Source organism: Alosa pseudoharengus, unplaced genomic scaffold, assembly GCF_046254945.1.
Source record: "Alosa pseudoharengus isolate Yale_2024_CS ecotype anadromous, Long Island Sound unplaced genomic scaffold, YU_APseudo_1.1 YU_APseudo_1.1_scf_20, whole genome shotgun sequence".
Lineage (NCBI taxonomy): Eukaryota > Metazoa > Chordata > Actinopteri > Clupeiformes > Clupeidae > Alosa > Alosa pseudoharengus.
In genome coordinates this window covers 33641534-33668712 of record NW_027468664.1, presented here as the reverse complement: position 1 = coordinate 33668712, position 27179 = coordinate 33641534, and the positions used below count along the sequence as shown (strand labels likewise).

The window sequence follows — 27179 nt, the reverse complement described above, 5'->3', positions numbered from 1 at the left end:
TGATGTTCCATCTGTGTTCCACTGGACATTGTCAGACCCTGAGGCTGTGGGAGGGAAGTGTCTGTTAATTGAATGTCACTTTGAATTACATGGATGACAACACTGAACCCTGAATGAGCATGACCTCATGATGAGCAAGTGTGTGTGTGTGTGTCAGTGAGAGAGAGAGAGAGAAATGTACCTTTTTTAATATTAAGGATATACATATCTGAAAAGTCCTCAAACTAGGAGCATGCATTCACACACATATGAGCACACTGCTCTCACGCATGCATGTTATGCAAACAAGAATACAGATGCATTGTTGCACAATGTGGCACATCCTATGCCCATTTACTTGTATAAAACTGTATAGCTATTTTGATTTGGTATGACTTACTTTAAGAGCACCAAATAGGCTTACCAAGTAGTAAAAAGTCAGCCACTTACAAACAAGTTTTTGATATATATTTAATTTCTCTGTATAAAAACATCTATTCATGTATTCTGTGAATTATTTCATGCATACATTATCTCAGACATACTCAAGATGGACGTCTATAATGCAAACAATTCCAGAGCATAAATTCTTGCTACTGATAAGAAATATATTGGAATCTATATATTATGAAAATAGCAAACAGCAATACTGATGATTTAATAAAAAAATAATTAAAAGGAAATGTTAATAATATTTATTAGGCAAGGCAGTTTCCATATGTCAGGACAATTCGAAAGGCCTTTATCCTGCTTATACCCCGGTTGCCACTGATGTAAGCAATAGGCATGCATTTATAGCACACAAAGGAAACATGAGGTTTAGTTTAAAGAAAAGCCAACCCATACTACTTTCTCTGGTTACAGACAGTGGATAGTTAGCTTGGCTACAGTTGATTCCACTGTTGCTAAGCCTCCTTGTTAGTTCAACCTTCATTTATTGATATGGAACAGTAATTAAAGAAATTGTCAAATATCCTTAACAGTTTTGGCCCAGTAGGCACAGCTGAAGTGCCCTTGAGCAAGGCACCTAACCCCTCACTGCTCCTCGAGTGCCGCTGTTGTTGCAGGCAGCTCACTGCGCCGGGATTAGTGTGTGCTTCACCTCACTGTGTGTTCACTGTGTGCTGAGTGTGTTTCACTAATTCACGGATTGGGATAAATGCAGAGACCAAATTTCCCTCACGGGATCAAAAGAGTATATATACTTATACTTTGGAAAACATTCTTAAATCAATCAAAAAGCATTACATATTGAGTATTATAGTTAGCCCAGAAGCCAGCCAGAATTTAACCCCGCCCACAAAATTTGAGGTTGGGAAATTCGGTCTGGACTTTGACATGCTCAATTGACAAGCTTCTATGCCCGTATGAAAACTCAATTAACCAACCAATCAAATCGTCCAGGTGGGCTTTATCCGAAGATTGATAGATGAGTAATGGTGCCTACAGTAGTCATTCATGTCACCTGAGCGCGCTTTGGTTGATTTCGTTTACAACAAAAGGAAGCTAGATGTTTAGATGTTTAGTGTCTGTTGTGAAAAATACTGACAGTGCAATGTCTTAAAAAAAAAACCCAGAAAACAGCGATTAAGGCATTTGTCAAGAAGGATGTTTTGGCTGCTGTCCCTAGAGGATTCACAGTAGGCTATTTCATTGCTCTGATTGGTTAGGTCTATCCAATTGTGATTTTTTCCATATTTTTCCCTGTATTGGTTGAAACACGTCCCTTAATCACGTCCCAATGGTGCAGTTTCAGACTCACATTCTGAATAGAACTGAGTATGGCTATGTCAGACTATAGACCAATCCTGCGGAATCCGTACAACAACAGCGCCATTACTGCGGTTTATTCAATTGAGAAGATTGCACTGAAGTCTATGGAAGCTAACTGTGGAAGTGAACAATTTACCTGTTTTCCAGCTTTTCATTTTTACTTTGAATCGTTTACTGTGGCATGCGATGTTGGGAAGAATCTGTTCTGTGTTCGGCTGCTCCATAGGGAAAACTACTAGTTTGGAATAAAACCATGCGAAATTCACATCCCTTTGGTACATCCAGACCAGACTACCCCTGTTGATCACATGCCAGGTGGTTTAAAATACTACTAAATACCTCTAAAAGCATAGATTCATATTTAGGGCCCGAGCCTGGAGGCCGTAAGGCCCTATTGTTTTTGCAAGAGTTATTATAGTAGTTTGTAATTTTCTGCTGTACTTTGCCTTTAGTGAAGTGGTTCCCATGGGTAAAAACTCATGAAACTTGACATGCCCAACAAGTGTCATATAATTCACTAGCGGACAAAGGCTTGGCCCTGGGCGTGGCACAGGGACTCTCTAGCGCCCCCTTATGTCATTGAGTCTCGTGGTATAGTTTCACCTACATGCACAAAATGTGAAAAAGCGGCAAGCCAACTATTAGCTAGTAAATTTGCCTATATTATCTAAACGACACAGGCTACATCATGTAATATATAACTTGGATTAAACTCTGAAAGACAATATGCTAGGAATGTACTGTATATCTGGGGGAGTCTCCATGTACTATGCAACTATTAGCACAGAGAAAAGAAAAATGAGGACAGAATTGCACTTTTGGAACAGCTGACTAGCGGTCATGCAAGGTCTTGTGATTGGATCCTGGATTTTTGGTGATTTGGAAACGGGTGTCTATTATTTGACATAAATCGGATGAATATGTCGAAATTTATCACACATTGGGAACACACAACATTTTGTGTGCATAGCTGAAAGTATATGCCAATCACATGACATAAGGGGACGCTATGGAGTCCATAGGCCACACCCGGGGCCAAGCCTTTGTCCTTGACAGCTTTATCGGACACCTGTTATGTGTGCCAAATTTCATGAGTTTTCGCCCTTGGGAACCCCTTCAAAAAAAGCAAAGCACGGTAAAATATTCCCAACTATAATAATAATAATAATAATATTAATCCTTACAGAAACAATAGGGGCTTTTGCACCATCTGGTGCTCGGGCCCTAATCACTTGCCCAATGATATGGCGACAGGGTTAAACAGATATGGACGTGTATTTTCTTTGGAATTGAGTAAACAACTGCTTTGAAAACTTTGATTGATTTACAACAAAGATGTGTGTGATGCACTGCTGAAACGATTTGGTAAGAATTGAATGCAACAATTGAAGTTTAATTTCACTGCTGGTTATGCCCCTGGAAGTCATAAGTCAATGAAGCCTTTCCAGACCCACTCTCAGTCTCAATGGATGGAATTTGAGAAGCAGTCTAGTCTTAACCAGGTTAACTCAGAAGTAAAAAAGCAGAGCAATTTTAGAGCACACATTGTTGGTACTGCTAAGAAATACAATGGAATCGACTATTAATTCAATGAAAATATAGACATATTATATACACTTTTAGTAAAAGTATTTGGGTGACAAAGTTGTAACAGTTGAATATTTCAAAGACACAAGACATTGCCACGTTTCTATACTAGCTGTATAAAGTATCAAGGTTTGCTCAGGTTGAAGATGATTAGGCTTGTCATCAACATCAGATGATGACAGTATCAGTATCCTCAGATTCTGTTTGTTGTAAAGGCTTTGTGCTGATCAGCACAGGGCCTCGCTTGAGGTTTGATGACATAACCGAAAAGTGTAAGCCGAGCTTTGTGTGGTCTCATCTGCCGCAAGTCACTGGATGGTGTGAGTGGGTCCCCAGAAGTCTGGAACATGATAGTGTATGGAATGAGGTACTAGTAGTATCAGGTAAATACAAACATTTTTGAGAATAAAATAATAGTTGAAAATGAAAAATAAAATTCCTAATGTAAAACCTATTCACACATAGTGATATTCAAGGAGTGAATGTTTTTTTTGGCAAGTACTTATGGCTATATGTATGTCAACCATCTCTCATATTCATAAACAGTGGTGGTAAAAAGAACCAAAAGAACCTAGCACCACAGCTGGAAGATGTGAGTAGATGGACATGGAGGGGAGTACAAACAGTGCCTGATGCACTTATTAACTCACCTTTAAAAGAGCCACAAAGATGAAGGCTGGAATACAAAGCATGGGAGTAAGCATGAGGATGTAAGCCAAACTATGACCCCATGGCAAAGTCACTGACGTAGATACCATATTATAGAAAAGGGTGGCCTAAATGAACAAAGAGGAATTGAGTATCAGATGTGATTATCATTAAAGTAATAGTAGAAATAATAATAATAACAACAATAATAATAACTAGATGTACCGCATAGCGGTCAACATATGACTGCCGCTCAGTCCTGTACATCCTCTCCGCAAAAATAAATCACGCTTGTCAATTTGTCTCCATCTCATACAGAGCCTGACCGATATGGGATTTTGACCGATAACGATTTTGATATTTAAGTTTTTCAAAAAACGATAACCGATATATCGGCTGATAGACATTTTTTACAAACACAATGTAAAAATGTTCTCCCATAACAAGGTTCTGATCAAGGTGGGGTGTTACATATTTGAATAGGCCTAACTATCTAGTTTCCTAATGAAAGGCTCTTCATATAAAGTTTTTTTTTTAAGAAAAGAGTGTCAGGTCTTTGTTCTGTGATAACCACATTGCCACAATCGTGTGTGTGTGTGTGTGTGTGAGAGAGAGTGTGTGTGAGACAGTCCTGCCTTGTAGCTCCTCTCCTCATCATCCTCTACCAGCAACCCTTCACATCTACAGGCCAATGGGTGTACAGTTACTAAATAAATGTATTTTATGCCTCCCCCCTCCCCCATCCCAACATCACAACTGAAGATAGAGGCGATTAAAGCAGTATAATATTGAAAAAAACCTGGACAATCCCTATATGACCGCTAGCGGCAGTCATACTTAACAGAGAGAAGGATAATGTACACAACAGAATAACAAAAAATGAAAGCTAAATACTGTAAAACTTAAATGTAAATAAATTGTAATGCAAAATAGTATTCATATAGTAACAATGTAGAAAAAAGAATAAAAAATAAATGCAATACAAACATCAACAGTAAATTTGAATGTCAAAAGAATAGAATGAAATAAAAAAGGGGATCACTTACCCCACATATCAATGGTGTGATAAACAGCCAACAGTACTTCAGTAAAGGAAATGGTGGATACCCAATCATGTCTTCAATATTGTCATAGAAACGATCTGCACCTACAAACAGTATATACTTCAGTATACTAAACAGTATATACTTTCAAGGCATCCAATGCAGATTCGGATTTCTTTACCTGCATATGGACATATTAATATATTAATCATGTCTGTCTTCATTTAAACGTGTGTAGTGTGTGAGATCAGCTAATTTACCATAAATCCATGCGATGACAATGGTTTCAAAGCAGGCAATGAAGAGAAGGCTGTTCCCACTGACAGCATAAAGGTCAACTAAAGTAAAAAGATTGATACCCCCCTGAATAAAAGAGACACACACAAATAAAACAAAAAAGTCAAACCAAGAAAACCGAACAGTTAAAATTATGTTTTTTTATCTATCTATAAATTGCAGGAACGTCTGTCTGTGCGTCAGTGTTTGTCTGCTGCATATTTCTCGAACCGTTAGTCCGTTCGATTTCTAACTTGGCAGGTGTCTTGCTACTGGCACGAGTAAGTGCATACCAAGTTTGACGTTGTTTGGATAAGAAAAGCAAAAGATATTGCTAAATATATCGGTAAAAGAAGCACACGTTGGCTTTGTCCGCTCTGCCATAGCCACTTCCCCTCTCACACAGCACAGTGCAGGACCAGAGGCAGAGAGGGTAAGCAGAGTTTTGGCATCACTGAATCACGGGGTTTAGACGCAAGATGTTTGGATGATTATCATGTCTGACTTCAACAATAATGACTCCCTGTATGCAGTTTGTTTGCATAAAATGATTCCACGGATTTTGTAACAACACGCCAACAAACACGGGTATGTGGCTAAAGGAATGCAATAAACTGACGCTTTGAATAGCCCAGGCTACTTTGAACTCGAGACTCTAAACAAATGACAATTCCGACTGCAAGGTCCCAAATTGAAATGAGCAATAGGCTAATGGTCCCGTATTTAATGACGTTTCAGAAGACGTGCCACACAGCTAGACAGAGTGGCAGACAGAGAAACGTCACTTATGCTACCTAAGACTGTTTTTGAGTCACATCGTTGCAAATCTCATATGATGATGCATGCTTTTACAAAATGGTTTGTCTTCTATATTGTTAAGCTATTCAATAGGCTAAACATATAGCCTTACATCAAAGCTTTAGGCTTATGCCATTTCGATCAGCTACAGACAACGAGTGGCAGACAGAGCGTGATGTCACTTAGGCCTAGGCCTACCAGAGAGATCATTCCACAAAATGGTTTGTCTTCAATATCAGGAAGTTATTCAATAAGCTTAACAATAATATAGCCTTAACTCAAAACAGCTGTTAGGCTTATGTCATTCTGATCTGTAGAAATGTCACATGCAGCCATGCCTAAATTCTGCTTACTGCACATTAATAATATAAAGGTTAATATATTAATATAATATTCAGTATTCATTATTTAATGCTTAGCTGGAATCATGTTTTCCCTATCATCCTATTTTTAAAGCAGGCTGCATGGACCTGGAGCAACATCATAATCCCCCATAAAAACTGGTCCACAAACTCATTCATCTCCCCACCTCACTTTGCTCATGGATTCTGGACTTACTCACAAACAGACCACAGAATGTCACAGAAGGGAACCTGACATCAACTGTAACCCTGAACACAGGCGTGCCCGAGGGATGTGTACTGAGTCCAGCCCTCTACACCCTCTTCACCCATGACTGCGTCCCCATCCACTCGTCCAACACCATAATAAAGTTAGCTGATGACATCACTGTGGTGGAACTCATCATGGACAACAAGACCCACTACAGCCAGGAGGTCCAACACCTGGCGGAGTAGTGTGTAGATAATAACCTGGTCCCAAACACAGTGCCGGTTCAGACCTCCATGGGGCCCTAAGCAAAATCCTGCTAAGGGGCCCTCTTACCTGAACTCTGAGGGCCAAAATGTATGCATTTTTTACAGTCGCACTTGATACCCCAGTGCTCCTAATACAATCATCCCAGCCCCTTTTTGGATGTCTACAGAGGTTTCCAAGTTTTTGCCCCATAAAGGGCTAGGGGAAAATAATTGTGTTTGAATCACCTTCAATAGCATTTGTGTTATAACATAAGTGTTCCAAATTTCAGATGAAAGACCATCGTTCTTTGTCTGTCTCACTATTTACCTCTGTGACGAATGGTAGGCCGAAGAGGAAACACACAATGGCAATAATCAACACCAAGATCTCCCGTCTTCCCTGCTTCCTCAGCTCATCAGGAAACAGATCAGATATGGCTGTAGCCAGGCTTTCAACACACACAAACTGGTACAAAAAAATACAAATTGATTAAAGTTCAGATAAATCAATTTCTGAAATGCCTTCCATATAACACAGTACCCTCCAGAATTATTGGCACTGCTGACTAAAAAGAGGAATATAATATCATCTTTTGGAATTTGATCTTAATGCCTTAAGTAAAAAAATGAGGAAATATCCAACCTTCAAGGACACCAATTTTCTTTGTGAATGAATAATGTATCATAAATAAATAAATAAATGTTCTTCCTTAAAATATAGGGGTCATAAGTGTTGGCGCCTCTATGTTAAATTACCATAAAGGCAGGCAGATTTTTATTTTTAAAGGCCAGTTATTTCATGGATCCAGGATACTATGCTCCCTGATAAAGTTCCCTTGGCCTTTGGAATTAAAATAGCCCCACATCATCACATACCCTTCACCATGCCTAGAGATTGGCATGGATTATTTCAGTTAGCCTATTAGCTGGTTTGATTTGCATTGAGTGCAATGAGCATAAAAAATAAAACCATGCCAATCTCTAGGTATGGTGAAGGGTATGTGATGATGTGGGGCTATTTTAATTCCAACCTATTAACTCCTATTGTGACACACCTGCCAACAATCAGTATTTCCTCTAGAAATATAATCCTTTGTTAATGTTGTCACAAAATGTGAAGCCTCCAAAACAAAAGGCCATGACAATAAGAATAAAACAAGGCGTGTTTGTATATTGAGTCATTTTCATGGAACTGAAATGGTATGTGGGGTAGTTAGTATGCTATGCTAAATAAGTGGTTGCTATGCTGGTTGCTAGGGTCATCATGTTGGTTGCTATGTTGGTTGCTATGTTAACCTAATTTTTGTAACACTTTATTTTAAGGTTCACATGTTAGCCACCAATACATACCTAATTAATACCTGTATTAGTGACTTGTAAGGCATGTGTTAGGCAACATTAACCATTTGTTAGGTGTGTATTCACAAATTTCTTGTTCATGACGAATTAGGCCTTTATTATTGATATAATCTTAATAATGACCTTGTAAGCCTTGATCTCTACACACTAATTAGTAGTAAGTACCAAAATAGAATATGCATAACCTACTTGAATACTGTGAAATAGCACTTAATAACTGGGAGATTGGCTCCCATTCTAAAGTGGAAACTGGTTCCTTGGAAACATGTTACATTGTACTCTCAATGAGCTCACAAAGCACAAAAAGACTAGCAAAAGCTAGTTTTAACTAGAACTGACAGGATAAAAACACGTCTTTTAAACAAATAAAAAGGGCAAAAGAATTGTCATTCAACACATCTGTGGTGGTCTTCTTTGAAACGGGACCCACCTACCACATATCAAAAACTTGTACACAGCAGGCCTATGCCTGAAAACTACAGTAGCAGTAAAGAAATCACACAAAAGAACATTTGCTATTTACTTGCCAGAGTGGACTAGTATTTTATCAGTATTGGGAGAAGGTATTGCTAGTCTTTTTGTGCTTTGTGAGCTCATTGAGAGTACAATGTAACATGTTTACAGAACTTGTTAAATAAACATTGTCCCAGCCTCTACTTTAGAACAGGGACCATATTTTGAATGAACAATGTATGCACTAGCAATGTTTTAAGGGTAAAGAATGTCTGTATTGACCAGGTGTTATAGTCTAGACGGTCCCGATCATATAATTTTTAATAATAATAATGCCTGACTTTAGAATATGGAACCAATTCATGACTAATAAGTACATTCTGCAGAGGTATTACTGATGATAATGTGCTTGCTACCAAGGAACCAGTTTCCACTTTAGAATGGGAGCCAATCTCCCAGTTGCTTATTCTACAACTGTTCTCCTACTATTTGGGATTTATTCAGACAGTATACAAGTAGGTTATGCATATTCTATTTTGGTACTTACTACTAATTAGTATGTAGAGATCAAGGCTTACAAGGTCATTATTAAGATTATATCAATAATAAAGGCCTAATTCATCATGAACAAGAAATTTGTGAATACACACCTAACAAATGGTTAATGTTGCCTAACACATGCCTTACAAGTCACTAATACTGGTATTAATTAGGTATGTATTGGTGGCTAACATGTGAACCTTAAAATAAAGTGTTACCCATAATTTTAGTGGTTGCTAGATTGTTGTTTGGTTAATTGATATTGTTGCTAGGGTAGATAAGGTAGTTGGGTAATCAAATTGGTTGCTATGGTGGTTACTAGGTTGACATACTGGTGGTTGCTAGGTTGTTGCTAGGGTAATTATGTTGGTTGCTATGGAGGTTGCTAGGTAGGAATTGATGTGGACTGTATACTGATGTATGTTGATAGACCGATAGTTTAATAGATCATGATAGACATAGAGTTTAAGGCGAGACACGGTAGGTGAAAACATTGTTTCATGCACTGGCCAATTTCGAGATTTTGGGATAGTTTGCTTTAACATGTATTCCTTCACACTACTACAACATTTTGCCTATGTTGAGATTTTCGGACAGTTTGCTACCTTAGCATGTATTCTTTCACACTACTACAACATTTTGTCTATGACATTTTGTGACTTCTACATTTTGTCCACTCACACTGGTACATTTCTCCTAGATTGACCAAAAGTCAGCATTCTAACGTCACATGCACTATTGCGACCATGATCCGAAACATATCATGTCCAGTACCGTTGGAAAGCTCTGTCTTTGCTGCATTACGCTATGAAATCCAAATATGGACACTTCCTTTGTATCAGCAACCAATCGCAAAAGTTAAAAGGCGGTCCTGGCTGAGAATGGAATATCATTGGCTGTGTTTCAAGGCTGTTTTCTCAAAATGAGTTTCCTCTCCCACTCAGAGAATGAAATCTCCACTTCAGAAGCACTTACATACAGCAAACCTTCCAGTCTTATACCTAACCATATTCAGAAGACTTTTAAAGGGGGGGTTGTTGATATATAAGTATAAGTATATATACTCTTTTGATCCTGTGAGGGAAATTTGGTCTCATTTTATCCCAATCCGTGAATTAGTGAAACACACTCAGCACACAGTGAACACACAGTGTGGTGAAGCACACACTAATCCCGGTGCAGTGAGCTGCCTGCAACATCAGCGGCGCTCGGGGAGCAGTGAGGGGTTAGGTGCCTTGCTCAAGGGCACTTCAGCCGCTTCCTACTGGTCGGGGTTCGAACCGGCAACCCTCCGGTTACAAGTCCGAAGCGCTAACCAGTAGGCCACGGCTGCCCCCGTATATATTATTCCTGGCCTGATTTTACCCTATTTTACCCTATAATATATTATTCCTGGCCTGATTTTACCCTATTCACCTGTAGAGTCTTGCCTTAATAGATGTTGATAGGCAGATAGTTTAATGGATGTTGATAGATAGTTCAGATGGATGGATTAATGGTTTGAAGTAGATGAATGGAGAGAAAGTTGGATGGAAGGTGCCTTGTATCCTTGTTCAATGGAAAGAGACACAGAGAGAAAGGGGGCCTAGAAACAATTGAGCAGATGGCAGTTGGAACATGTGCAACTCAGATTAATTACAGTGCAAGAAAATTATGTTGATAGACAAATACTTTAATGGATGTGCATAGGTAGATAATTTAATGGATGTTGTTGATAGACAGATAGTTTAATGGATGAATAAATGGTTTGAAGTAGATGGATGACAGACAGTTGGATGGAAGGTGCCTTGCATTTGTGTTGAATAGAGAGAGAGACAGGGATAAATGGAGCCTAGTTGAGCAGATGGCAGTTGTATAGTATAAGTAAGTATATCCTTTTGATCCTGTGAGGGAAATTTGGTCTCTGCATTTATCCCAATCCGTGAATTAGTGAAACACACTCAGCACACAGTGAACACACAGTGGGGTGAAGCACACAGTGAGCTGCCTGCAACAACAGCGGCGCTCGGGGAGCAGTGAGGGGTTAGGTGCCTTGCTCAAGGGCACTTCAGCCGTGCCTACTGGTCGGGGTTCGAACCGGTAACCCTCCGGTTACAAGTCCCGAAGCGCTAACCAGTAGGCCACGGCTGCCCCTTCTGCCTCATTCGGCTGCCTCATTCGGTATATTGTCCTGTGTTTGTTTTGCTTTTGCTGTTCCCCATGTACTCTGTGTTCACCTGTCTGTCATCTGTCTTTGTCCCCGCCCATCTCCTTATATGCTCTGCACTTCCTGTCTTGTTAGTTTCCCTCCGTTTCTGCTTTCACCTGTTTCCCGTTATTGTCTTGTTGGTCTCGTCCAGTCCTCTGTCTTTCTGTTAATTAGTCTGTGTATTTCTACGCCCCTGTTCCTCTGTCCTTTGTCTCTCTGTTTATCCTGTCCGAGTCTTGTCTGTAGTAAGTTTGTAAATTGGTAAGTTTGTAATTTAGCAATAAAGTGTGTTTGCTTGAACATCTGAGTCTTGTGCTTGGGTCCTCCTGTCATCCTGACACTTTGGATAACAGAACAGTGCATTTCCATGCACTGTAATAATATAGATATTTGCAGTGTATTAACAGTAACATTATAAAAACAGAATAAATATGGATATTCAGTATGAACTGTAGACAGGTAGTAAATGAGAAATGAGCTAGTGTTGTGATAATGCCAAATCTCATGGCAGTAGTATTTTACAAGATTTTAACAGAATGTGTATACAATGTTTTTTTCAATCATTCAAACAGGCATAACACATGCAGTAAGAGAGGCAGGGCATCTACCTGGCTGTCCAGACCAAGAAGAAGGACCATGAAGAAGAAGAGCACAGACCAGAACTGAGCAGCTGGGAGAAGAGCTAATGCCTTGGGATAAGCAATAAAGGCAAGTCCAGGACCTAATGGGAAACAGTAACTCAGCATCAGGGACTCTTTGTAACTGTACTCACCACAACAAAGCATGGCAGTGTATAATAAAAGCTAATCTAAGGCATATCACAAGAGGTGATTGTGTGTCACCTTTGCTTGAGGAAATTTTCTGTAACTGGACCTTGCACCCCTGATATACAGTGATATACAGTACAGTGCTTAAAAGGAAAAGATATACCACTCATAACAACATGGGCCATGTCAACGTCCAGCTGGTGAGCCATGAAACCCAGTACAGAGAAGACGGCAAATCCAGCGAAAATACTTGTGCAGCTGTTGAGTATGCAAAGGCCAATGCAGTCTCTGTTGAAAAAAGTAAAACATCACAAGTGGGGTGTAGCAATACATCCTAACACAAGAAACAAACATCATCCTAACACAAGAAACAAACATCATCCTAACACAAGAAACAAACATGACATTAAGTTCTGCCAAAATCGGTTGAGTCAAGTCTTAACACTCGGCGGCCATCTTGGTAATGCCTCTGGGCAGTTCTTTTAGACGAACAAATTCATGCTCTTATTCAAATGAATGGGGAGGCATACCTACAGTAACTCAACCAGTTTTAAAAACGAACGTTAAGGGTTGTTTTAAGGACATGTTTGTGCATGCCCATAGCCAGCTACTCTGAAACAGTCAAAGGTGATTCAAAACGAGTCAGAAAGTCGAGACAGGACCCATCGTCAAAATTTCGGTGTCCATCACTCTAGTTCATCCAAAACAAACCAGAAAAGGGACTCAAAGTGCTCAAAGGGCTAAATAAAAATACCGGGGGGGTCATCACACCTTAAAAGGGCTTGAATGAATTAGGTAGGCTACCCTTTGAGGCATAGGCTACTTTTCAGTGTAATTTTACTAAGAACCATCTGTTACTATATACTAGGCAATATAGTTTTCAAGACAATATAGGCTACCCATATCTGGGAAAGTATGATATGATCATGCTTGTAATAATAATATACAAAATACTAAAAGATTTCTATAGTTACTAGAAGTAGCACTAAAAGAGAACACTGACAAGACTTGCAAAGACTTATCCTTATCCTAATCCTCTCTTGAGCCATCGCTGACTGGATGTGAATGTTGCACAATACCATGGAATTCTAAAAGCAGATGTACGCACTCACTGGCGCCTTAATGCAGGGGCTTACCTGGGCTTCAGCCCAGGGGCCTCGACCAATGAGGGGCCTCCTAATAATAATAATGATAATCAATAATATCGCGGCGTCATTAGCCTACTCTGGAGCTAGCCTAAATAATTGAGGACATCGTACTGCTCTACAATTACATCCATGCAGAGGCCCCCTTGTCTTCTCCAATTCTAATATGTAACAAAACGTAATAAATCCCAACGGGTGTAGAGGAGCTAGAGGAGAGGCTGAAACTGACTGACAAACTTATCATACAAACTCTGGAGATAACGTGGGTAGGATTGAAGCAAGATAAACGAATGACGTGGATTCCTGTAACTGTCCATGAAAACAGAAGGCATAGCAGGTAAATATCGTAACAAATAGCCTGGAAATGAAACGGCTTTAAAAACATGTATTTCACTTGTCTCATTGGAGTGAACGCAGAACATGCGCTGTGGCGCGAATAAATGAATTAGTGATCTGCATCTCCGTTCACCAAAAGCTAAGTTTTTGCTAACCCATTCGCACATATAATAGTCTATGTTATGTTTTCTCCATTGTTAACGTGAGATATTTCTCCATGTAGTGTAGTGATACAATGCATAAGGCAGCCATGTTCACGTCACATGAGCCAGCTTGTTCTGTAGGCTAAAAGTATTTCTGTCCCTCCCAAACTGCGTTAAACTGGCGTGTTAAGTAGACAGAATTTCAAAAAAACTCCTGGGGAACCCCCCGGCACGACAAACACATGCACTTTTGAAAAGCTTTTAAACGTCCATACCCATCTTTTAACTTAGCCTACAGCCAATGTTGTAAAAGTTCAACGCTTGTTTTCGTGCAGTAGGCTAGCCTTTTTGATAAGCGATGTCATGGGTAGGCTGACGTGATTCGAGGGCTTTCTGTTTCTGTTTATGTAAAGGTTTTACATGCTGAATAATGATAGGCTACACTGCATCTTATTAACCAAAAGCGCACGCTATGTGTCGGGTCAGATCGCGGGCCGGGTATCATTTAACCATAATTAATATTTGCGGTTGGGGGGGGGGGGTCCTTAAAAAACATATAGCCCAGGGGCCTCAGGTGGTATTAAGGCGCCCCTGTACGCACTGCGTCCTCTCTCCGCCCTTCCTCTCCAGTAGCATTTGATCAGTGCTTAACTTATGTGATCATTATAATCAAACAATATTCAAACCTAAACTCTAGGTTAGTTTAAACTCTAGACTAAGTTATGACCCTTTTTTTTTACCAGATACGTCATTAGTCCTTTAAGGCCTAGGCTATTTTCAGTGTAATTTTACTATTGAGCTCTTTGGTCATTGTAAGGGCCATATAGTTAGGGCTATGCTATATCGTTTTCAAGACAGTGGCTACCCATATCTACGAAAATATGATGTGATCATACTTGATATGCTATGTCAAGGAAAAATACTTTGTGTCTCATGATTGTTACATTCATGTTACCTGAAGCATGATGGTAAAAATATATATTCAAAAGCACAGTTTATCTATTCATGTTATGATCAACTTTTGATTCTTTGCTATGAAAAACACGTTAATTCTTTTGGGCTATAAAATTAGAATTTCAGCTCAAACTTGGATACCATGTAGAGATTTGCTGTAATTTCAAAACTCGGGAACGGCTTAGCCTACTGTACAGAAGAATGCTTCATATCGTCGTCTCCGGTAAGATCTGCTGGTTGATCTGATGGTTTGCCCTGTGTTGTGAAGCGTTTGTGAGATATACCATCAAGTACTAATGGGTGGAGATGTTGTATGTCCAACGTTAATTTTCTTTTTTACAAATTTGATTAATTTGTAAATGGATGTCAATGGGATGTTTTCTAGACTGATCTGCAGAGCAAATTCAAATTTGCTAACAGGGTTCACCCCGACTACTGGATTGTAGGAACACGGGCTAATCCAGTAAAACAGTTGAGTAGTAATTATGTAAGGGATAATGTATAGAACACATTATCGGGAAGTAGGTCCCGACAGGGCGAACTGGACCCCAACACACAGCGGAGGTGTCATGTTCCGCCCTGAAGGGACCTATTTTCCGATAATGACCGGCGTTCTATACATTATCCCGCTTATTACAAGGCTACTTGCCAAAATGAAACAATAAACTCCCCACAATATGACTCTTTAGCCTACATAGCCTAGGCTATAGCCTATTTGTTACCGTTTCATCGTGGCTTTTGCTGAGAAACAAGTAGTTGCAACAACACACGCTGAACTTGAATCAAAGATTCTTTAGAACACAGCTGACCAACCGTCTGCTTTCACTTTTGAATGAAGTTCCAGCCCTTGCGTAGAGATATGAAAGATGTGAATTAGAAGCACAAAACCCATTTTCCTTGACAGCGGTCTGTTATACTTAGCAACGGTCTGTTATCGAGAAATAGCAGACCACCAAACGTTGGGAAGGCCCATTCAAGTGAATGGAGCATTCTTCAGCATTATGAAGAGCCGTGTAATAAGATTAGAAAATTAGAATTAGGCCTAAATAACTGTGCCAGAGTCCTGCAACGGGTTGGGTACCCACATAAAATTTGCTCAAACGGGTGGATTGTGACATTCCTAAAATTCACGGGTAGCGGGAGAGAACCAAAACAGTATTTTAGTTTGCTGAAATAAAACATAAATGAAATATATGTGCAATATTTGTACGTCTAAATTACAATTACCACATCACAAATATGTGTTTTAGTCAACGATAGCCTACAACCTTTGACCATCACGTCACTACTGTGACTTTGATTTCTTCGATGCATCTCGTAGTTGGAGTGTTGCCAGCATAGGCACAGGCCTACATATAGCTATTGTTTGTGATGCTCAGGTTGTATTTTTTCTTGTAATATTAATAAGTCTATTTGTGCAATGTTCTGATGCAGCAAGCTTTGGGCTATGGTTTGTTATTGTAAGATTTAGCCCTATTGCAAAATGTTAGAGAAAAATGCACGAGTTATCAGGTTCCATAGCCTAGGCCAGGGGTCGGCAATTACGTTTGGACCCGGGCCAATTTTTTTTCAGACAATGGCATCGCGGGCCATAGCTTTTGTAATGGGGGGGGGGGGGGGGGGGGGGTGTTATAAGCCTACTATTTAAATTATTAATCTAACTTTTAAAATGCATTTAATTTAATTCCATTAAAAACGTTTATTTGCTTATGTGCGCTGTTTTATGCCGCCTGCTGCATCTCCTGTCGTCTCTCATGAAACAGGCGACTTGCCTAGCAACTTGCCGTAACTAATGTGTACAAATATTATTCTTTTGGATGACGTGTAAATGATTAGCTGAACATTGCTATATGCTAGTTATCGATGCAAAATGTCGTTGTCAAAAGCCTTGAAAAGAAAAATTGATTCAGAATGCAGGACCTACAAAGAAGAATGGAAGCAGAGGTATGTGTTGAGCCTGCCTGCATTTATTAATGCCAAGCCTATTAATTTAACTAAACATAAGCTATTTTTGACCTTGCCCACTGGAAGAGGGAGACAGGACATTTTTGTTTTGTTTTTTGCACAAGATTACGCGCTCGCGTGCCAATACCGTTCCGACCTGTGCGCCATGGATAACTGCAAGGATGTTCCACCTGTTGTTTTGTCACTTTAGTAGGACTATCATCTATACCTCAATAAATGTTCTGAAATTGATGGGATTGCTGTAGGCCTTTTTTTCTTTTTAAAAACATGGGGTTAAAAAAAAAATCATTTTTTTAATTTTTTATTTAAACAGCAAATTAACGTCATCTCGCGGGCCAGATAGAATAGATGGCGGGCCAAAATTGGCCCGCGGGCCACTATTTGCCGACCCCTGGCCTAGGCCTATTTAAAGGTGCCGATGGTAGGCTACTTGAATCGCGCAAATGAAAGCACACTTTAGGCTATATTGTTCATTAGTTTAACATTTAGATTGAATGTGCAATACTCAAATCAAATGTAAAAGTTGACAGGGGCGCGTTAAATATTTGTATTAGGTTATGTTTGTAGCCCCAAGTGCTCCAATAGCGCGAAAGAAAGCACTCGTTAGGCTGTTTCTTAGAGAGCTTATATTGTGATGTTGCGAGGTGCGAGATAAAAATAAAGTACTTTGATTGGAATGATTTCAGCTCGTGTGTGATTTATCGCTGGCACGGGTCAGGTAACGGGCCAAATATTAACGGGTCTGGGCGGGTCCAGATTTAATTTTGATATTATCACGGGTGACGGGTCAGATCTGGTGCTGAACTTTACGGGTCCGGGCAGGGCCGGGTCTCCAAAAACGAACCTGTGCAAGACTCTGAACTGTGCTTTGGCAGACTGGTTCTTGTTTTCCATAACATTTTGTTTTTGTATGGGCCTCTATAAAGTCACTGGTTCTACTAACCTGTAGCAGTTGTTGTTGTATTTATTGTAGCTCCCAAGAGCAGTGAGGACACCCTGGCAAACAGCATAAGAGAAAAATACCTGTGTCCCCGCATCAACCCATACCTAAAGAGGTAGAATGAAAAAGAAGGGTAAGAAAGTATTTTTAAAAGACAATAACTTTTAAAAAATAACACATACTAGTACTGTATTATGTGACTCCGCCCGCATGCTGCCCTGTCTAATAGCATGCCCTGTCATTCTAGCTAATTGCATTTTTATGTAACATTCCCATACTCTGACCTCTTTTAATTTTGTTGTTGTGGGTAAGCCTATGTGTGACTAAATTAGATTAAAATGAAATTTATTTGCCGCATACACATTATAACAGTGTACAACTGGTAGTAAAATGTAAAGCTGGTTAATTCCATGACTATGCAAAAATGGAAAAGAATATAAATAGTACAGATAAAATATTAATAATAGTAATTGATAATGATTAAATTAAAAAATAAAATAGAATGAATAAGTATAGATTAAATACAAATAAATGATAATGTAGTAATAATAATAATAATAATAATAATAATAATAATAATAATAACTAGAAATGCAATTCCAAGGAATTACCAGTGCATTAAAAAATGCTAAAGTTGTGATGTAAAATATCATGTATAGTTAAAACAGGTAATACAGAGATGGTTACTACGGTGATGCTAGGATAGACATGGTGGTTGCATAGCTTAATAAAAATTGATAGTTTAAAAGTAGACTGTTTAAAAGCTGAATGTAGATAGTTTAAAAGTTGTTGATAGACAGTAGATAGTTTAAAAGTTGTTGATAGACAGCTAGTTTAATAGATAGTTTAATGATAGTTTAAAAGTAGACCGTTTAAAAGTTGAAGGTAAATAGCTGTTCCCAGAAGAAGGCATGTAGCCGAAACACGTTGGAGTTTTAGTTGGAGTTTTAGTGTCCCATCCAAAGAGCACCTCTGACTTAACCAAACTTTAGAGTCCAAGAAGCGCTCCTCTACCCCCATTCTTTGTGGAAATGACAACAGTTGGAACCTCCACATCAATTAAGTCCAGGGTTTTCACTGAAGTGGTGGGCATGTCTCTGTGTTGAGGAGTCTAATGGCCTGAGGGAAATAGCTCTTCCTTAGGGCCATATCGTGACAGTCTAAAGCGCGTTGTCACTCATCAAAAGCTTATTCAAATTTAGTAGGATGTCCAGTCCACATTGGGAGGGTTTTCATTATCAAACGTCGAGCGCTTGGCGCAACAAGGTGTTTCTAAGTTTCTTAATCAGTCACGGGTGTGTTTGGGGCGTAACATCATTTAAACCAATGAAAATGATATCTGTCATTCCCTTTAACAGCGCAAAGCGCAATGTCAAAGAATGCATTGGTATTTTGACATCCAACGGCGCATTTGAAGGAGGCTGCTTGCAAGACCGTATGGAATAGTCATTCCACTAAACCATGCTTTACTAAAACCTAGCATAGCCTTCACGCATTTGCACTCATCTATTATTTAAACTCATTGGCAAAGTGAAACTACTGTAACTTCACCATGGTGTCAGTCAACGGCAAGACAGTTATATGCAGTTACTTTCACTATTGACTGACAATGGGTTACCATCGAAAACATAGGCTGGAAAAAGCAACACTTACCCTAATATTGCTCAAATGACTGAATAAAAAAGCATTTATCCTGCAGAGGAGTTGCTTATATTACAGTGCGTCTTCAGCTGTGCTCCATACGTGTCTCTCACCTCTCCCCTAATCACTTTTAAAGGTAAACTATGCAGTATTGGCAATTTCCCTTACTGTTTTCTCGGTTTTTGCTTCTTTTTCGCTGGCTCTGTCATGACGAATGTCTGAGAAACTCCATCGCTACCTTCTTCTAGCCGGTGCCTGGCGTGCATGTGTATTTGAATGCAGTAAAGCAATTTGTTACACTCGTTATACTTCCTGACACTGAGGCCGTCGGCCCGCCGGCCTACAGTTGCAAGGGTGTTTTTTCTGCTCACGGGCACTAGGGGGAAGCGAGACGGCCTCCATTCACCCCGAAAAAAGTCATATAACCATTCCAATGACTCTGAAGCTGTTAAATTAAGGTAAATTAAGCTAAAAAACGAACATATTAAGCTAAAAAACCTGCATAGTGTGCCTTTAACCGTCATTACCAATTTGCAAATGATTGTGAATAACTACTCATCATAAGATGTACAGTATTTCGTAATATCTTTTAGATCTTTTATCTTTTATTCTATGTTTCCCATTGTAATCGTGCACCCGGATATATGACTGTTGACAATGCGCTCTTAAAATAACATATAAACAACTCGCCATAGACTTCTGACCCCTATCATGACAGTCTAAAGTGCATCGTCACTCGTCAAAAACTTATTCAAATTTAGTAGGATGTCCAGTCCACATTGGGAGGGTTTTCGTTATCAAACGTTGAGCGCATGGCGCAACAAGGTGTTCCTAGATTTCTACCTGAATAGAAGGATGGTGCGTGCACCCGCCAATATGACTGTTGACAATGCGCTCTATAAACAACTCGCCATAGACTTCTGACCAGGTGTACAATAGCGATTTTTAGCCCTTAGAACCCGATTGACGCAAAGTGCGTCAAAAAACACACCCTTTCTTCTCTGTTACATTGCTCCAGAACGGTTCATCGCAGCGAGATGAAACCTTTATTGCGCGACAGAGCAGAAGTGGGGCTTTCCAACGAGACTACACACTTGTCTGTACGATCAAGTATGAAAATTTTAAAAAATCATGAAATTAAATCAAATTGCATCATATTTACAGTCTATACTTCTCTGCATTCACCTGCACACACATTACTCTAGTTTGAATTACTCGCGAACCCGTGATCGCATCGATATGGCAAGCATATCAGATGAAAGAGGGGGCACAGGGCTATCCATTGGTACCATGTTTATCGATCCTTCTGGCTTATAAAATCAGACGAAGTGACTGCAAAATAATAACGTCATGTACACAAACCAACGCTGCACACTCATTACTCTCGTTTGAATTACTCGCGGACCCGTGATCGCATAGATATGCCACGCATGTCAGATGAAAGAGGAGACTCAGAGCTATCATTTGATACCAAGTACATCCTTCTGGGTTATAAAACAGACGAAGTGACAGCAAAATAATAACTTCATATAGCTGGACTTACCCCACGTTTTTGTCTGTTCTTGTGGCAAAGCATGTTTATAATCCAATGCTATCATGTGTTTCTCTATGGCAAAGCATGTTCATATTCCGGTTTTGAGATCCTAGCAAATTCCTGCATGGCATCCAATTCAAGGCTCACATTGTATCCCAATTTGTTCAACAAATAAACACCTTTTTTGCCTTTACTTTGTTCATGGCAATGCAGTAAAGAGTTGAGAATTATTATGACTGCATACACACAGGCATGCAGGCTAACACGCAACCTCGGGTCAAGTCAGGTCAGATCAGTTCGTGTCACAGATATGGAGCGCAGAAAGGTCATTTTTCATCACTAAATAAAAAATGGCATTTATTTCCGTAAATCACACAGCAAATATTTCTGTAAATTGCTCAGCCCCAGAGGATCCCTCCAACATGGCAATTATATTGCCCGATTCAGGACAGTCTGCCCTACACACACATGAAATGCAAGTAGAGCTGTGAGCTTGCTGTGGTGAGATACATGTCGAAATATAAGAATTTTTATAATACACTTTTTATATTTTAATTCTTTAAAAATCAAAATAAAATCAATGCTAGTATTAATACATGAAATGATGGCAGATCTGAATAGCCTAAACTCTCCTGAAAAAAACAATATACAATATATGTGTGTGGCACTTACAATGACCAGAATAAATCCTTATGAATAAAGGTAGTGAAAATGCCCTAAAAACAGCTTAGGGTTCTAAGGGTTAGACAATGGGCTAAGCCACTCCCTAAGTTGTTAATTGCCATACCCCTGGGCGCATTGTTTAAAAAATAAGCGCGCAAAATAAGAAAATACACTTTGCGCCGGGTGGAAAACGAGTTTTACGCCATGCGCCATGGTGCAAAATATGGCCCTCTGTCTTTCAGTTTTGGCCATCAAAATACAGCAGCGCTTGCTTGATTTCAACAGGCAGTTACTGGGATGGGTGGATTCATTTATCATTTTAATGACTCTAGTCCTGCATCGGCTGATTTATACATCATGCAGGGAGGGGAGAGGAGTCCTAGAGATGTGCTCAGCTGAACGCACCATTCTCTGCAAGGCATTGCAGTCTTTAACGAAACATTTAAACACTGAGTCAACATGCTCTCTATAGCCCCTCTGTAAAAAGTTTTTAGAATCATTGGGAGGAGCCTGAATTTCCAGAGTTGTCTTAGGTGGTATATCCGTTGTCTAGCCTTTTTAAACTGAGCTTGGATGTGAGTAGCCCAGGTCAGGTACTCAGAGACCTGGGTTCTACCTGGGTTCCGTCAATCATGAGAGAGGTGTAAGTCCCCATAACAATTACCATGGTTCCATGTGATCATGTAAACATTATGCATTCAAATCTCAACACCTGCACCCAATGACTCATCTGAACTGGATGAGTCTATTTTTAATTACAGCATCACTAATGTTTGCTTCTTTCTTCATTGTTCCTTTCCTCGCTCACCCTATGCCGCATTTTACAGGTATCCCTGCCCAATTGACATCATGCATTTTCTCACTCTCTCTCTCTCTCTCTCTTGGCTGCTCTGGATGCACCAGAGTGAAAACAACTTTATTGCATGATGTTAGTTCAGAAATGGATAACTAACAATTTCTGATATGAATGGCAAAGTTGAATATTAGGGGGGTAAGAAGTATATAGTCTTGAGGCAACTAGGGGAAACTGTTAGCAAATTAAGATTGTTAAACTTTAAGGAGCAAACTACAGTGTGAAATAGATAGGCCTAAATCGGTGCCTGACTATGCATATGAGTGTGAAAATTTAGCCATGAGTAAGGGAAGTGACATAATTACAGTAACATAATTACAGTAACATAATAACATTATCACCACCTGTCAGTATTTTATTTATCTTCAGGGCTTACCTGAATGTGTTTAAGTTTTGCCAGGTCTGGGTAGAGGTAATATTTAATTCCATTCATAGCACCTGGCAAAGTCACGCCACGAATTAGGAGGATGAACAACATCAGATAAGGGAAAGTAGCTGTGAAGTACACAACCTGTGACACACAAAACAACATTAATTTAATCTGATTCTTGAAGGGGTATTGACATACTTACATGATAAACATTGAAAATGTATAAAACAATGCAAAATGAGCAAATTTACAAAGAAGCTGCACATGTAATGGAAAAAAAAAATCTTGTTATTAGCAGATATATTTTATTTTCACGTCACTCAATTGTGTCCTCCTTAGCAATACACTTCCCAAGTGTTTTTGTTTCCTCATGTACTTTCTGTTTATCTATGTCTTCTTGTCTCCATCCCTCACGTGTCACTTTCCCTCTACGTTTACTGTCTCACCTGGGTTGTTTTCAACCAAGTCAAAATGTAGCAAAATGTTTGTTTCGACCTTAACAGTGGTGCAGGCATAACTCTGTTGTGTTGAGCAAGCGCAACTGAGCTTAACTGAGCGCAAATCAAGCTTACATGCTCACCTTGCCCGTGGATTTGATCCCCTTCCAGATGCAGAAATAGCAGATGATCCAAACAAGCAAGAGACAAAGAGCCAGGTCACTGTTTATATAACCCAGATCTGTGTCTTTCTGCCGTAACAATCGAAATCTGAAGAAACACATATGCTATACTTCAGGGAAAAAAGACAACTCTCCAAAAAGCAAGATCTTTTCAGGACACTGTCAGCACACAGACACACATACACACACACTGACATAATGTGAATGGCAACAATTATAATTCTTCTTTCCATGTGTTTTGTAAAGATAGTAACACATACAGTTATGTGCAGAATAATAGCAGTGTGTTTTAAAAAATTGAATAAAGCTCAAAATCCTTAGAATAGCTGTTAATTCCTTAATATCTCTGCATTGGGAACACTGCACATTAAATTTCAAATCTAAACATGACCAAAATTCTTTACCCACTCAAACATTTACTGTATAAACTGAAAAAGGTCTCAAGATTTTGCTTTACTTTGAATCACTGCACTAATATCTAGTTACCATTATTTCTGAGAATTGCTTCACATCTGTGTTGCATGGAGTCGACCAACTACTGGCACCTGTGAACAGGTATTTCAGCCCAGGACGATTGAACTACATACCACAATTCCTCTGCATTTCTGGGTTTTGCCTAAGAATCAGCATTTTAGATGTCACCCCACAGCTATTCTACGGATTTTGAGCTTTATTCAATTTTTTAAAACACACTGTTATTATTCTGCACATAACTGTATGACACCCACACCAGAGCTAGTGAGCGGAGCTGAGCGGTGCGAATATCCCGCTCCTCGCTCAGGTGGCTGTTCACTCGGCCGCTATTTGTAGGAATAGTACGCTTGTAAGCCCTATGACTTTCAGTTTCCTTTCTAAAATATTTAGCGACTTCATCCCCAACGAACTTACTTTAACGTCGGCACGCTGGACTATGTGCTACGGACTTTGGGACAATGCATTCTGGGATACGGGGGAGAACTCTGGGGGTTGTTTGTGTGTGTTAATGCCTTTATTCACTGTTTTAATGTCCGTGTTTTAGTGTAGCGTGTTACCCTTTTAGGTCTTCCCCGTGTGTGATCCTTTTTGTGTGGGGGGCTGCGTCCACCCCTGTATGTGTAGTGTATGTGTGTGTGTTTGACATGCCTATTGTGTGCTGTTTTCCTGGTCTGCGTCCCTGCCCCTGTTTCTGAATGCTAGCCAATAAAAGCGGCTTCCGCACCTAGCTCTGGCTAAGCCAAATCCATTACATTACTATGGCAAGTATCTTTGTTTTGAAATGTAACGGTCTTGGTTTCATTATGAAGACATGAGTTCTGGGTGGATTTGGGCATGCCTCAGACTCGTGGTGTGAGCGATATCGGAGCGAAATTGGAGAGGAACAGGCCCGCTCCAGTCTCTAAATTACAAAGCGCTCCGCGCTCTAACAAAATTCCATCCGCTCCGCTCCTCGCTCGCGCTCCGCTCACTAACTCTGACCCACACCCATTTCTAGTGACTCTCCAAAGGGGGAGCCTTGTAGCCAGGTGCACTAATTGGGATCGTTTGTGTCTTGAAAATCTGATGAAGGCCTTATAGGCTGTAGTTGAGTAAAGTCTTGTCATATTGTGCCAGAGTGTGCAGCACTTTTTTTTACCATTTTAACTTGTTGCCAGTGGCTAGCACCTCCCTTAAAATCAGTTGGTGTGCATTACTAATACTTTTCATTGTAAAGATAGTAGCCTACACCTAATATAATAATCAAACCTAGATATAAGGGTCATGCTTTACTTCGATAGTCCACCCACAGACTAACTACACCTACAAATACAAATAATCTGTTGACAATTACAATTTGTGGTTAAGGATAAGTTTATGGTAAGGGGTTGGATTTGTTGCTCAGTCAACAACATGATGCTCAGTCAACAACAAGTTTAACAAGTTAACATAGATAAATAGATAAATAAAATAATAATCCTACTCCACCAGTTTCAAACTTTTCGAAATAATAATCAAAATGTCAACATACCGCCAGAATTCTTCTTCGGGACTGACTGCACCAAACATACTGTCATTGCTTTAAAAAGAACAAACATGTTAAACAACAGTTTAAAATGGTTAATAGTTGAAAGTGTGATTTTACACATTCATTACCTATAGCCATCCAAGTCTGTGACATTTGAGTCATAATGCAGAAGAGTAGTTCTGGAAACATTCAAAGTGGTACAATTTTCTGGCAAAAAAGAAAAACATGATACCCATGCTGTTTTATAATATTTCAATACAACATTATTAATCAATCAACTTTACATAGCTAAATTGACCATTGTTCATATTAAAGAGGAAGAAACTATAATGAGTATAAATTCAACAGCATTTGACAATGTTTTTTTGCTCATTGTGTTTTAAAAGGTTTATTAATTATGTGGCACCATACCTGTATTCCAGAGGTTGTCACAGTTATCCCAGGGTAGAGAACTCTTGAAGGAGTTGAATAGGTAGATGACAGCCCAAGCTAGTACCACAATATAATAAATATTGAGGTATGACACAATCACCTGAGAAGCAATTCCTATCCCTAAACATAAAAACTGAGAGTAAACACAGAGGAAAACACAGAAAGAGTCACACATCAAAGCCTGAAAACCACCACCTTTCCCACCTTCAAACATGGGGCAAATTTTGCGCCAGGCAGTGATTCCACCCTCACTGGTATACTGCCCTAAGGCTGTCTCCAGGAAGAAGATGGGAATTCCACAGAACAAGAGGAATACAAAGTATGGGATAAAGAAAACTCCTGAGAGAGAGAGAGAAATATGAGAAATAGAACATTTGTGAAATACAGACATGCTAGTTCCATAGCCTGTATATGTAATGACCATAGCTGAAGTAGGCCTATGCATGCAATTTGAGAGCTTTCTTGGCAGTTGGGACATTGATAATCTTCTTACCTCCGCCATTTTTATAACAGAGGTATGGGAAGCGCCATACATTGCCCAACCCAATTATCTCCCCAGCCATGGCAAACAGAAACTCAGACTTGTTAGCCCATTTGCCCCTGGGCTGCTGTGTGCTGCAATGGCCACTCTTCGAGATGTCAGAGTTTATCATCCCCCCAAAAGAGGCTCCTGTGTGCAATGTATTCATGGGCTCCTCCCTCTCTTCCTGTTGAATCCCTTCTCCATTGATCATGTTTGTGGTTTAAATCACTTCCAAATTCCAAAGACGCATACAGTAAACTATAACAATTCCTGGCAAATTAATCATGCAAATAGGTTTCAAGTTACATAAAAAACACATAACTTTCAACTTTTTGCACATGTGTTTGCTGATCGGCATCTCGTGCAAATTTCATTACACAACATCAAAACGGCCAGATTCTACATTTAAACATTACGCACCAATGCTGGGTAGGCTAATTCATCGTTAATGCGAATGCACTGTTAACAGTAAATAGCTTAACGCCAAGGAACCTCTGATATAGCAAATGGTGGCACTGAAGACATATAATCTACCACAGAACTATTTGATTATCAGTAGTTTCTGTAAACTACTATGGTGACTAGGACCACAACAAAGACACTGGCAAGAAATTCAGAAGTTTGATCACAGATTAGGCTAGTCGTTCCCGTGATGTGTTAGGCTATAAATCGCCCCACAAAAACAGTTATTTCATTTAGGGTCTTTGTTTTGATTAACATTTTGCACATATAAGCGCGCCCCATGCAATTGTCTTATTTTATTTATTTTCCTATGTCCCCACCACGCATATTGAATTGTAAAAGGTAATTTGAAGAAGTAACCTACCCTCCAAGTCCTTGTCTGAATAGTCTCAAACTAAATTTCAAGCAAG

General features: G+C 39.5%; 1 protein-coding gene across 4 annotated transcripts; it reads right to left on the bottom strand.

Annotated features, from left to right (window-relative positions):
* Positions 1–27179, bottom strand: LOC143136430 (sodium- and chloride-dependent GABA transporter 2-like). Of its 4 annotated transcripts, XR_012989315.1 has the most exons (17): positions 27134–27179; positions 26278–26577; positions 25989–26123; positions 25764–25904; positions 25481–25559; positions 25356–25403; positions 23333–23459; positions 22759–22893; positions 17695–17798; positions 12372–12496; positions 12050–12162; positions 7230–7367; positions 5291–5393; positions 5034–5134; positions 3990–4115; positions 1889–3679; positions 1–44 (listed from the first exon to the last, which is right to left on the bottom strand). XR_012989315.1 is itself a non-coding variant. In XM_076297141.1 (16 exons), exons 2-16 carry the CDS (start codon positions 26516–26518, stop codon positions 3533–3535), a joined length of 1800 nt encoding a protein of 599 aa, XP_076153256.1. In that variant the 5' UTR covers positions 26519–26577; positions 27134–27179; the 3' UTR covers positions 245–3532. The 4 variants fall into 4 exon arrangements, 3 of the variants coding, with proteins under 3 accessions (XP_076153256.1, XP_076153255.1, XP_076153257.1); XM_076297141.1 differs by lacking the exon at positions 1–44 and having other exon boundaries at positions 245–3679; positions 25764–25841; XM_076297140.1 differs by lacking the exon at positions 1–44 and having other exon boundaries at positions 246–3679.